General features: G+C 40.0%; 1 protein-coding gene across 1 annotated transcript in view; it reads right to left on the bottom strand.

The window, feature by feature from the left end:
• LOC118302373 (heterogeneous nuclear ribonucleoprotein C) overlaps positions 1 to 13,386 on the bottom strand; it is a 33,957-nt gene that overhangs the window by 5,216 nt on the left and 15,355 nt on the right. The window contains exon 3 of the mRNA XM_035628442.2: positions 2,541 to 2,591. Within this exon, the coding sequence (XP_035484335.1) occupies positions 2,541 to 2,591 (51 nt within the window). The remainder of the gene's footprint in view (positions 1 to 2,540; positions 2,592 to 13,386) is intronic.

Raw genomic sequence — 13,386 nt, 5'->3', positions numbered from 1 at the left:
GGTAACAACAAGCCAACTGGATCTATAGTCACAATCTGGATAAATCTGGATGAAGGACAATCCGAGCACAACCTCAGTGGGGTTTGCAAAGCCAGGAGTAGGTTAAAAAAAGCCCTGCTCTGCTGTATATCACAAGCCAGCAACAGGGAGGGAAGCTGTCAGCTGCAAGGACTTTGACTTGGACAGTAATGTAGATTTACAGATTGAGCTGTTAGCCAGTCAGTCAGAGGCAGCCCGGCTCACTGAGAGCTTCTCTCTGCTGTTTTCTCTTCTGTTATTTTTCTGTGAAGCCTCTCTACAGAGATTTCTGCACAGGACGGGTTCTCGACACACCCACAGACAACACAAGTACACACAGGTATTGCAGTGTCACATAAGGATGAAGTGTATTAGGCCACCATAAGTGTGTAAGATTAGAGGCTTTGAGCATTGTCCATGTGGGGAGACGCAGAGACCCAATACTTATGGGAGTTAAAAGTACTTTAGAGCAGTTTGCAGGGGGCAGCTAGACAATGTGTGGTTATACCGGCTTTGAAGTGTCATCTCAGAGAATGGAAGCTAGGACAATGAGAGGCTGTAGACGAGTGAGGATTACAGAAAAGTGTGTGAGTGTTTGTCTCTACGGATTAGACCCCACACCAAAAGCAGCTTTGTAAACCCGAGCTGTTATCTCTGTGTTGAAAGACACTTTTCTCCCGTGTTTGTACAAGAGGACAGCGGACATTTTTTTTCCTCTTTCCCACGCACCGTTGTGCACAAACAACAAACACAAAAACAAATGCACACACAGCCTCCACCTCACCCAGAGGCAAACTCATGTGCTCACTCTCTCACACACACACACACACACACACACACACACACACACACACACACACACACACACACACACACACACACACACACACACACACACACACACACACACACACACACACACACAACTGTCAGCAGTGCTAGCCAACAAAATGGGAAATCATGCACTGTGTTAAAAAGAAATTAAAAATCAGTAGTGAGTTTTCCCCCTGAGCAAATACAGAAAAGTGTAAAGCAAAGCAAATGAAAAAAGATGACAGTTAATACTTAGAGCATCGATATGTACGAGAGAGGCGACGGAACAAGGTGTGTATTGTGTTTGTGTGTGTGTGTACAATGTGACTGCCTGCTTTTATTCAGATGTGCTGAGTAGAGTGTTTATGAGTGAGGCCTGGGGGATGCAGGAAAGTCCCTGAGCAATTTCAGTGGAGGACCAATAATACAGAGCTCAGTCTAACGACCCTGTCCGTGTAACCACTGCACTCAAGTGTACACTGCACACCGATCTATTCTGTGCATTTTCTAACACACCTCAAAGACACTGAGTCCCACACAGTGTACGCAGCGGCATGACCCAGTACAACCCTAATGTGTGATTGTTGTCAGTCTGTTCTGGCAGCTTGTTGCAACTGCATGTTTACTAAAAACTTAACCTGAAGTGACACCGGCTTGTAAACAGGCCTTTTTACAACAGAGACCGTGTTGTTTTAAATTCATTTTCAATTTACTTTGATTTTTCACAGACTTAAAAAAACAACAGCTTTAGTTGTCTGTTATAAATGCATGAAATTGAGTTAAAATGTAGTCAATCAAAAGAGAAAGGTCATTAGAGGAACTTCTTTTGTTATTCTAGTCCTGTAGTTGTTGTTTCTCATGCCTTATATTTAACTTAAAGTCACCAGGATATAAAAGCAGCGTATATTAGTTAGGCAGAAACTGGAGCTGTTAGTTTGCTCTTAGTTTGGTGTGCAAAGTGTGCAAATGACCTAAGTTTTCCTTCACGGTCAACACATCTATAATATCAGTATGTACCAATACTGTCTCATCTTGTACATTTGGTAATATACAGGTTATTAGCTTCAATGTAAAAGCACAAATATTTGAAATACGGTAAATACGGTAATCGTAATGAACAAATGTATCAAGATACGATGAGTATGAAAAGGATCTGAATCATATGCTTTGACCTTGACAGGACCCTTAATCTCACCCCATTAGAGCAGTGTGGCAGATTTGGTGTTAGACACCACTCATGGTCGTTATAATCAAAACACCAAATGACTGAGCAGAAGAATGGGGGTTCTAGGTCTAGTGGAGGAGGCAGTGAAGAGCAGTGAAGCTGCACAGACACATGACACATCTGCACATTACCGTCATATTTCACTGATCTGAACATTAAAGTATCTTGAAATTGTCACTGTATCCTCAAATGGGACGACACATCTTTAGTCGAGTGTGTTTAATGTCTATACATGTGGAAATATATATTTCTGAGTGTACGTGCGCACATTTATGTGTCTGCATGTGGATGAGTGTGACGAGTGAGCTCCTGGCTGCAGAGACCAGGCTGACTGACAGCTGCGTGCCAGACAGCGATGGGAAGCCAAACTACTGGAGACAGCGGGGATGAAGAACCTGCTTTAGCCTCATCCCTTTTAGCCTCCTGTGACACACAGACAAGCAATACGGTGTGTGAGCTGCCATGTGTAGCTCTCTGACAGTACCTGTCATAGTAGTCCTCCTGATAGCTGTCATAGTCCAGGTCCAACTCAGATCTGCAGGAGGGGAGGAGGAGAGAGAGAGAGAGAGCGAGACAGAGGAAGAGGAGGCGGTTAGTAGAGTGTTTGTCAAAGTTACACGACACACCTTTACTTGGCTATCACTTTCTCTTTACAAACAGCAAGCTCGCTTAGTGTGTCAGTGTGTAAAGGGTGAATTTGTTTGTGTGTCTGTCTGTGTGTGTGTGTGTGTGTTACAAAGTTATATGGTGCTATCACTTCATCTGGAAAGAATACAGTGTTAATGATCTCCAGCCAGCTGGAAAAAAGACATTGGATTTGTTCTGCTGCAGCATCAAAGGTGGAAAATCCATACAAAATTGTCTCGTGCTCCAATCGCACCACCCACTAAACACCTCCATGTACCTATGAGCTTAGTGAGGCAAGCTCTGAGGCATGTGTGCATTTATGGGAGAATCAGCGGCAGGTGAAGTGATGTGACAGGGGTGAACTCATATGGTGCGGTAGCTGGTGTGTACCTGGGGAAGTGGAGGAGAGAAAAGTGACACTAAGCCAGAGCGAACATTCTGGCGTGTCAGACCTCAGCAATCCTCCCTAATCCCTGCACAGAGTCACTAATAATCCCTCAATGTTGTTCACCCTCCCTCCGTCTCTCTTTGTCTCCCTCACTGACTCACTCTCTCTATCTGTCTTTGTCATTCTTTCACTTATCTGTCATGGTTTCTCTTTGTTTAACTGACCTCACTCTCTCCTGTACTCTCTCAATCAGTCTCGCAGTTCAGTTCAATTCAATTCAATTGTGTTACTTGCAAGATGAGGATTTTTGTACTATACTGAATACTTTTCCACAGTCAGAATTACACAGATGTACAATTATAGAAAGATAAACATGACAGAGTTATGAGAAGCGCAAACTTCTCAACCTCTATGTGAAGTTTGGACCTATTTTCCCGTGGACCATTATCAGGTTTCGTCCAGCGTTACTCTCATGGACAGGAAACCACAAAATCATCAAGAACAAGCACTCGTGTCTGAGCTACACACTTGCCAAAAATACAAAGCCTAATTCCAATCCAATTTAAAGACTGCCTTCTTTAATCCTGTTTGACATGGAGCAGGTTTATATGTTTTGTCATACTCAGCACTGGATATAAAGACAGATATTTCTGCTAAATTATACTTTTTCACCCTCTACCAGTTAAGAAAACAATGAAACGCACAGGAGCAGAGGAAGAGAGGAGCAGTAACACCGGAGCTCCTCCGCTGGGCTGAGCTTTCTCTTCTCTGAGTGAAGTCAGCCAGAAGAGAGAGAGAAATAACAGCTATTCTCCAAAATCATCACTGAGGGAGAACTAAGCTGCTTGTTTCTTTCTCTGAGGCGTTCACTGGTTTACCTTCATCACTGTAGAGTGTGTTGGACTTTGAGGCAGACAGAATAATTACTGTTTGTTCAATCACTTAATTTAGTCAAGACATTTGTAATCTTTGTTTCTGTGTTGTCGTTTTCATTTGGCTGCATAAATCATACTTTCCAGTATTTCAGTTCTACTTAACTCTTTATATACATCAATCAGTCATCATGTAAACACTGAATGTTAGATAACAGATATTTGGTTATTAATATAGCGATAATGGTTGGGTCCAAACGTCACCATGGTACAGTAATTATATGACATGAACAGGTATTCTAATGTGATTTAGAGATGATAAATCTGTGACAGGTAGGCGCAGCCCATTTAGACTGTATTTACATAAACACTGAGCAGCCAAGGTGCCTGGGTCACTGTGTATTAGCGTAGCTAAATACGTGTGTGTGCATGAGAGAGAGAGAGAGAGAGAGAGAGAGAGAGAGAGAGAGAGAGAGAGAGATATTTGATTTTGAAAACACAATGTTTATTAAGATTTACCAAAGAACATCACGGTCCTCTACAAATGAAATGAAAAAAAACACACACAACAACAAAATAACTGAAAAACAGAATAAATCAGGTCATAAACACAGAATGAAAGATGAGCTCTCCCTCCTTCACTGAACAGAGAGAGAGAGAGAGAGAGAGAGAGAGAGAGAGAGAGAGAGAGAGAGAGAGAGAGAGAGAGAGAGAGAGAGAGAGAGAGAGAGAGAGAGAGAGAGAGAGAGAGAGAGAGATGGACAGCAGGGTCACTAAAGGCTTATTAATTTCTTTTCATAATTTCTCAAGTGCCAAAGCAATCCATTAGACATGGCTGGCTATAAATCATTTCAGTCTCAGCATGCCTGTGTGTGTGTGTTTGTGCGTGTGTGTACTGTATGTGTGTGAGTGTGTGTGTGTGTGTGTTTGTGAGTGTGAATTAGGTAAAGACACTTTGCTTTTTCTGAAAAAAGCATCCCAGAGATTTCCTCCACCAACACACCAAAGGCAGAAACCATCAGTTTCACAGAATCTATGAAACCCTAAAGGTGTGTGTGTGTATGTGTGTGCGTGCGCATTGGTGCGTGTGTGGGAGAGAGAGAGAGAGAGAGAAAGAGATTAATTATTAGAAATGTAGTTGAATTGGCTTAGAGCCTTGACAGATGCAATTTAAATCGCACTGACAATAAATCAAAGTGACATTTTTTTTGTGAGATTCTTGTTTTCTTGATTGTGGTGACATCCTCTGTGAAAAATAATCATTGCTTTTCTATTTCTGGCCTGAAATTCTCCACAATCAGCTCACGCCATTGTCAAAGTCTTAATCGCACAGTGTATGCCCGGCTTCAGTCATTACACTGGGAGGATAAAATAATATTAAAGTTAATAGAATATTTAGAGATTATGGTGAGAAATGGCAGAATTTCAGCCTGACTCAAAGTCAACAGCTGAACCACATTCAAAGAGATGGTGAAAATCAGTTGATATCTGTTTAATGACACTACATCAGCTGCTGGATTTAGAAAAAGATCTCAAAAGCAGCAGCTAAATTTAAGCTCTACCTGAAAATCTTATTAGGTAGACTGCAGCTAAAAGCAAAATCTAAGAGCAACACCTGCATCAATCCTTGGTGCCTTGAATGTATTTAAAGGGTAATGTTGAGTTTTTTCTTTGGCGGTGCCAAATGACAACGCAATCTGTCTTTATGCATACACATTATCCTGTGCATGTACATTATGTTACCACACCTTCATGAGTGCATGAAATTAGGTGTGCACAGATACACACACATACCGTCAGAAATTACTCACACAATTCACTCAGCAATGCGAGCGTTACACATTCAAATTTCCCAGAATTAATGAAATGTGGTGTCATCCGTCATAATACAAAGCCGTGTAAAGCAGGCTTGTCGCTGCGGAAGGAATTAGTTCCAGTTACTTCATTTCAACACCTATTATCCTCTCTCTCTTTTCTCTCCCTCGCTCTCTCGCTCTCTCAATTCACATTTGAATGTGGTGAAGGAAAGACAGGTTTTAGCAACATTGTGGTGCTCCATCGAGAGCACAGATTTATTTTGACGGGCCAAGTTTTCCTTAAAACCAGTTCTGGGGGGTTCCTGAAGCACCAGCAAGTCACTGCAGCAGGTGAAATACAGTATGATAGATTTCCTGATGATATAAAAAGCAAGTGTGAGTATTGTATCCATCACTAGTAATGAGCCATTAAAAGCAGAATATACTGAATCTAAGCCGGATGTCTTTAAATCATACTGCTATTACAACTGTAATTGTTTCTTTACAAAAAAAGTCAAACATTCACTCTAATTGAAGCCTGATTTGAACATTTCTGTCCCTTCTGGTAATAAAATCATACACACATGGACACAAAAATTTCTGCTTTGCTTTGCCACAAAAAAGGCAAATCCACCACAGGGCAAACAGTATTACCAGCATAAAATTGTGTGTGTGTGGAAAGTCAAAATACTTACTCAAAATGTAGAAATATTTGAATAAATCTATTAAAATTCTATTAATATAGAAGCAAAATGTGTGTGTGTGTGTGTGTGTGTGTGTCAGTATGCACTGTGGCAACAGATTTATGGACGCAAGTGTCATGTTAAATGTGTGCTGGCATTTTTATTAGTGTTTATATGCTCCCCATTGTGTTCCATTGTATACTGTATCCACACCTGTTGGCACATTATTAGTCATATGAACAAATGCAGCCAGACTGCGAATGATGCTGTGTCAGTTGGTCGTGTTCTCCACAATGTGATCACACAGATGGGTTTGTTGTGCTGCCGATGGAGCGGTCGCTGCTCCCGATTGATCTGATCATTTTACTACATTATTTATTCTTTCCTTTCCCTTCCAGCGCTCAGACACTTATCCACACTTTTGTGTCCTCACAGCTCCAGCCGATGAGGTCCAGCTTTCCTTCAGCTGGTTCACACAGACGATGCTCAGGTAGCATATTACACCTGCATTGACCTCTCTCCATTATCTACCAGTGGAGTTTAGAATTGAATATCACATTGTGGTGATTACATGTCAAGTAGTACCACAGGGTGAAGTACCTGGTACATTTCTAAATTTCTTGGGCTTTTGTCCAAGTACATGTAGCAACTGGTTGAGACCATGCATCAGCTATTTTCTGTTCCTACGATTTTATGCCTTCACTTTTCAGAACGATTTATTTCCCGTCTGGTTTTAGTTATTGCACAATGGTTTTTAAAGAACTGTTTTAACTAGGCTCAAACAATGTGCACACAGCCCAACGAGCAAATAGTTCACAATCAATTTTCCTATGCTCATGACAGAGCCAAAAAATTCTGAATCCAGAGACAAAAGTAAACAAATAATACCCAGTTCAAGGTCTGGCATATATCATCTGCACGTAAAGCTTCCTGTCTTCATTTGACAAACACAGTGTGGTTCGTCTTATGCTCTGAACAAGATGTCACCAAAAGCTTTGATAGTAAATTGGGTTTAGAAATTAAGATAAGTGAGTGGATGGTTTGAGCTTTTTTTTTTTTTTTTTTTTAAATGTGTGCACTATTGTTCAGTTCAGTTTCGTTTTGTAATAATGTTTTATTCGGCAAACACAGGAATAGGAATAGACAGCAGGAGAATAAGCGTGAGACATGCTGAATAGGTCAGAAGGTAGAAATGATGATTTAGTGACAAGTCAGGATATACAAGACAAAAGCTGGTTATAAGCCTTTTCTTGTTCCCTCTTGGTTTCATTGCCACTTGAAGACCCAGCAGTGACTCATGAAGCTCATCTTGTGTGATGAAAAGACAAAGGTCAAGAGAGGTTGTTACACTACGTACGTCAAAGTGAATGGGGGCTGAGACATGATTAGAATCCAGCTGATGAAACCCTGAAGAAAAATTAGACTGAAGAATAGAAAATGTTCCAGACAGGCCCAGCTCACACGCAATAACTTGAAAATGTTTTACAATTTCATTAAAAGAGGCGGGCGTGGAGCGTCAAGGGCGTCTCACAGTCACTCTTTGACAGCTTGTTTACGGAGTTACTCTGTAGAGTCTCATCTTTCTTTGCCTTCAATGACCTGCATCCATACCTGCTGACATCTTGTTGGCAATGTCCTGCCTGCTTACAAATTCTTCCACCCAAACAACACAGAGTCCACTTATCTAAACCCTCTACAGTTAAGAAAATTCGGGTTTTGTCTGTCATTTTATACAATAATATGTTACAACATTAAGTTAGAACTTGTTGATGGCAATTTGCTTTTGTAATAAATCCATTGTATATCCTCATGCAAGTTGTATTGCAGTAGTGTTTATTGATTCTTTGCTTGAAAAGTATCAACTACCAATAAGATTTGAATCTATTGATACATTTTTTGACTTTCATCCAAATGTGTTTTAATTGAATGACACATCATTTTAATTAATTTTTTTAAATATCAGCACAGGAGCTCTCATCTAGTAAGTGATTTTACTCAACTATCTCGAATCTGTTGATTAAACTATGTTTTCACATTTTGTGCACTCACCTGCCAGCCACATTAGAAGTATTATCTGTGGCTCTGGTATTAATGGAAATGTAATGGATGTAAGTATGCAGTCAAGCAAAGATTTTATTAAAATCTGTGCGGTGGGATTTTGAGAAAGCAGTATTTGTGTTCATGGATTGACTATTAAAAGAGAGACAGAGGGACGCAGAGGACGAAGAGAGACCACGGGATGAAGGGTGAGTGTGATGAAGATGAAAGCATAGACGCTTTGATGGGGGACAAGGGGAAGATGAAGGGAGAGCTCACAGCTTGTTTTCTTCCTCTCAGACGCTCTCTAAGGACAAACTCTGAGCTAATCTTATCCCTCTCCCTCAGTTCCCTCACATTCAAAATGTCCCCCTTAGTGTTTCTTGTTTTGTTTTTGTTTTTTAAATCCATGCTCCATTTGCACTCGGCTGCATTCAACACACTAAATGAGCACAGGGACACGGATGAATTCAACAAAACTGTATGTCATATATCATATGGATTCATATTAATTACATTACGTGTAATATACAATCTCCAGTTATTTCATATTAGCTAAATACTCCAATTACCTCAGTGACTGTCAAAGACCTTTTCTGGGGACACTGGGGTAACTAAACTGTCCCTTTGGTTCCTCTAGCTCCATTGCAGGCAATACTGCAAATTAATCAGCAAGACTTAGTAATATTGGATGTGCAGGATTTTTGTGATGAAGTTCCTTGATTTTTCCATGTGGCATTATTTGATATTCCCATTTGGTTGTTTTATCTCTAGATATATTTCTCTCTTGAATTATCATGCAGTCAATAATTTAGTACATCGCACTTTCACATCTCACCCTGAGGGAGATGTAGAATTCGACAAAGAGCATCTTTATTATTTTACCGAGAACCTCCTTAAACATGTGGCGATCACACACTCTGCTGCTTTAATCAATGATGTGCAGGAAAGGAGCCGATCAATAACACATCACCCTGTAATCTGCTCCTTGACATCAATTACTGCTTGGCCCATTGGTCTGCATCAGTTGGATATACTGTACGTACCACAGGGCGGTGATATACAGCTACAGGCCATAGCATGAGAGGTACTCGAGTAATGGAAACTCAAGGAGCTTATAAATCTATATCCTGCATGCATCAAAGTTAAATAAGGGCCTGAGAGCAATTTATTCAATCTGAAGATAAAATGGAGGTTTATGTGTCAGATTGCACTCATCGTTCTTCACATTAGTTTAAATAGCCCTGAATGGCTGACAGCCCTTTAGATTTGATTGCACTCACACCATGAGAAAGAGGAGCTGTGGAGCAGTGGATTGAGAGAGCGGAGCTGGGGGAGTCCTGCAGCATCAGCAAGGCATGTAAGAGGAAGTACATATCACGCAACAGGTACGACTCAGGGAAGTGGAGAGTGATCCACCGAATAAAGACATTTTCCTCTTTAGACATTCATCCATCAGAATGCATCCCTTGTGACCCCTCGTAGGTGTGCCAGAGACAGGAGTTTGTTGAAGAGACAAGGAGGATGGGGACAGAGGGAGGGATGAGTCAGATTCTCCCACAGCTGTCAGGGTGTGGACATTCCTGACTGAGGCAGTGGGCTTGTAGGATCAGCCAAGGCAGGCACGAGGCGAGGCGTGGCGTGGCACAGTACGGCCACTGTTTGATTAGCCAGCCAGCCAAGGAACGTCAGAGTTAGAAATATTGAGCAAGTGACAGAAGACAGTGTTAATACAGTCTGTAGCCATTAAGCTTTTATGACACCATTTATAGCAGGGCTCTGATCCCAGAGCAACTGGAGAGATTCAATAGATTGAACAGGAGTTCTGAAACACAAAAATGAAAAAATGAAAAAAGAGGAGAGGAGATTGTTAAATGCCCTGGACTGTCTAAAAAAAAGATTAACATAATCTGCCTTCCAAATCAGTTTGTGTTACAGGTGTTTACTGTGATTATAAGCGGAAAAAGCTTTTTATATTAATTGCTTATTTAGCAAACTTGCAGGACATGGCAAAAAATACATGAATAATACTGTACTGTTTGGTTGTCACAGAAAAAAACTATAAAAAATATATAATCAAAATATATAGTCCAGTCTGATCAGGCTCTAAATTTGGTTGACATCTGTTTGATGCAGAAACTTACTAAGCAATGGTAATATATATCTATATCTATATATATATCTATATATATCTATATATATATATATATATATATATATATATCTATATATATATATATATATATATATATATATATATATCTATATATATATATATATATCTATATATATATATATATATCTATATATATATATATATATATATATATATCTATATATATATATGCATATATATATATATATGCATATATATATGATATATTTTTTAAAGTTTGTGAAAGGGGCAAAAACTCAAAAAAATGAATTTGAATCACTGGAAGACCAACAGTATCGACAAAATTTCTGTTTGTGTGCGAATGCAACTGCAAATTCTGTTGAGTTTACAGTACGTGGGTGTAGGTTGGTCTGCGCAACCATTAATATGTGCAAAAGTGTGGGTTTAACTTCATGTGTAGGTGTTGTAGAAAATATGTTTCCCTCATATATCGTTGACAATGTGGCCTAATCCTCCTGGAGGCAGGGTGCTTGAGTGGGTCCAAATTATTTTGCATGACTTAAGACTATATGCAACAGCACATAACGAAATTGGCATATGCTTCTTTAATTTTTATTTTTCTTAAACAAGTAAAGTTTGTTGTTAGAGCTCATGAAGAAGTGAGAGTTGGAAGAGAGGACCGGTTAATATGTCATCTGCATTTTAGTGATCCTCGTACATGTATATATGTGGCCTCTCTCCAGGAGAGCCAAGTGCTTAAGCTCAGTGCCATTCATTACAAGCACCGGGTCTCGCTGGGAGCAATAATTGGAAACTTCAGAGTTTAGGATATTTAGTGCTAATTAGCAGTATTACACAGCAGTAAGGTGACAAGTGACCACCGGAGGCCCCTCCCCCTGCACCCATTACCATAAAGAGTACGAGGGACATAGAGATCCAGACACTTCCTCTAACAGGGTTGACTATCCAATGTCAAAACCGACTAATAGAGCGCAAAGTTAAAAGGTTACCCGTGGCCGCCTGGAGTAATTAATCCCCCCAGCCTTTTCAACTCTGTCAAGCCCCTGCAACGTTTCCATGCACTGAACTGTGCTGTTGTCCTGAAATTATTGAAGAATTAAAAGCTAAAAGTCATTTCAGCTCAATTGCATGAAGGGCAAAGCAGTCTGGTTACACTGAGCTAAAATGAACTGCTTTGCCTCGTACCAAAATTAAGGAAAGATGAGAGACGTTTGTGTAGCTGACTTTGTCGTCTTGCCAAACAAATCTGGTCCTCTACTTGGACAGCGAGAGAAGATCAGAACATTTAGGGGATATCTAGAGCAAATAATAAGCTGCCATTGACAGTTGCCCTCATGAGAGCTGTCTGTGTTTTTAACTGTGATCGACAGGACTGACATTTGCAAAGTCAACCTCAGACTACAGTCTGCGATCCTCACTGGGCCCGACTCTAACCTCAGCTAACACCAGTCATGCTCTGTCAACAACCTCCCTGTATTTGCCTCATTCTTGTTAATGACAGAGAAGGAAAGAGGCAGAGAGAGGCCCTTGCCCCTTCCATCAAAATGGAAGGGGCAAGGGCCGGGTAAAGGACAGGAAGGGGACAAGTGTATCATGCTATTTTATACCAAAGCGGCATCAAGCGTGACTCAAGGGTCAGTTGTCATTTTCCTGTCCAGCGCCCATGTTGTTGTAAAAGTAAATGTACTAACGCCCCTCTGAGCGCCCATGAGGTTGCTGGTGTTAGAATGAGGTGGGGTCAGGCCCATTGTTGGTGCATTATCTTGAGGCAGCTGAAAGCCATTGTGCTTTTTGAACAACAAACACCTGAAGTCTGAAGTCAATGGCACAAATATGTCCCCGTTATTTTAAGGACAGTAATATGAAGATAGTTGTATGCACCTACACAGGCAGGTGCAGATTGTGCATAGACACTGCTTGTTACACACAATTCAGACCATGTACTTAGATCGTTATAATAGAGCTCAATGTGTTTGTTCGGCTCAGAGAAAAACTTAACAGTCTGGTATTGCAGAGAAAGAGCCCAAAGCAGAATTTTAAGGATATCCAAGAGTAACACAGCAGAACTAAACATATAAAACAGACAGTACGACGTATGCAGGAAAAGAGTATAGACGAAATTTGAGGCTATTATATACATTATATTCATTAGCTTTTCAGAAAAAATTATATATCTATTAGAATAAGTGCTATTTTTTTTCCTGAAAACTAATCAGCTTACAAAATGAGAACATTTTAAAGTTCTCCAAGATTAAAGATGTTTCTATACCTTTTATGTGATGCTAACGATCACTCTGATATACATATATATATGATTTTATTAAGCCATTTGAAAAGTTTTAAATGAATGAGCTGGGCTGAATAAGGGCAGAATTGGATATATAATGGTTTATAACATTTTTGCTGTGATGAACTACTTTGATTTGCCAAGTATTTAATGTTCTATCCTGGAAAAAACTAACTGATATATAACTTCAGTCATCAACAATTTCTCAGTGTTTTTTCTAGAAAATATTATTTCAGGTCATACAGTATATTGATACTGTGATTCATATTTTTTTAAATTGAGCCAAAAAGAAACAAAACAATGAAATCTGCTTCATAAACATACAAAACAAGGGACTGGAGGGAAATATGAACTGCAATGTACAAATGATGTGTATGCACAAAAAACATGTCACTGGCCACAGGTGCATATGTGACTGTGACATATAAAATAGAACCAGAGGTATGCACAGCTTTACAAATCCCAAAATAATGCATTTACTGTATGTTGTCGAGGACAAACAC

This window comes from Scophthalmus maximus, chromosome 4, assembly GCF_022379125.1.
Source record: "Scophthalmus maximus strain ysfricsl-2021 chromosome 4, ASM2237912v1, whole genome shotgun sequence".
In the NCBI taxonomy this organism is placed as follows: domain Eukaryota; kingdom Metazoa; phylum Chordata; class Actinopteri; order Pleuronectiformes; family Scophthalmidae; genus Scophthalmus; species Scophthalmus maximus.
This window is presented reverse-complemented; position numbering and strand designations above follow the sequence as displayed.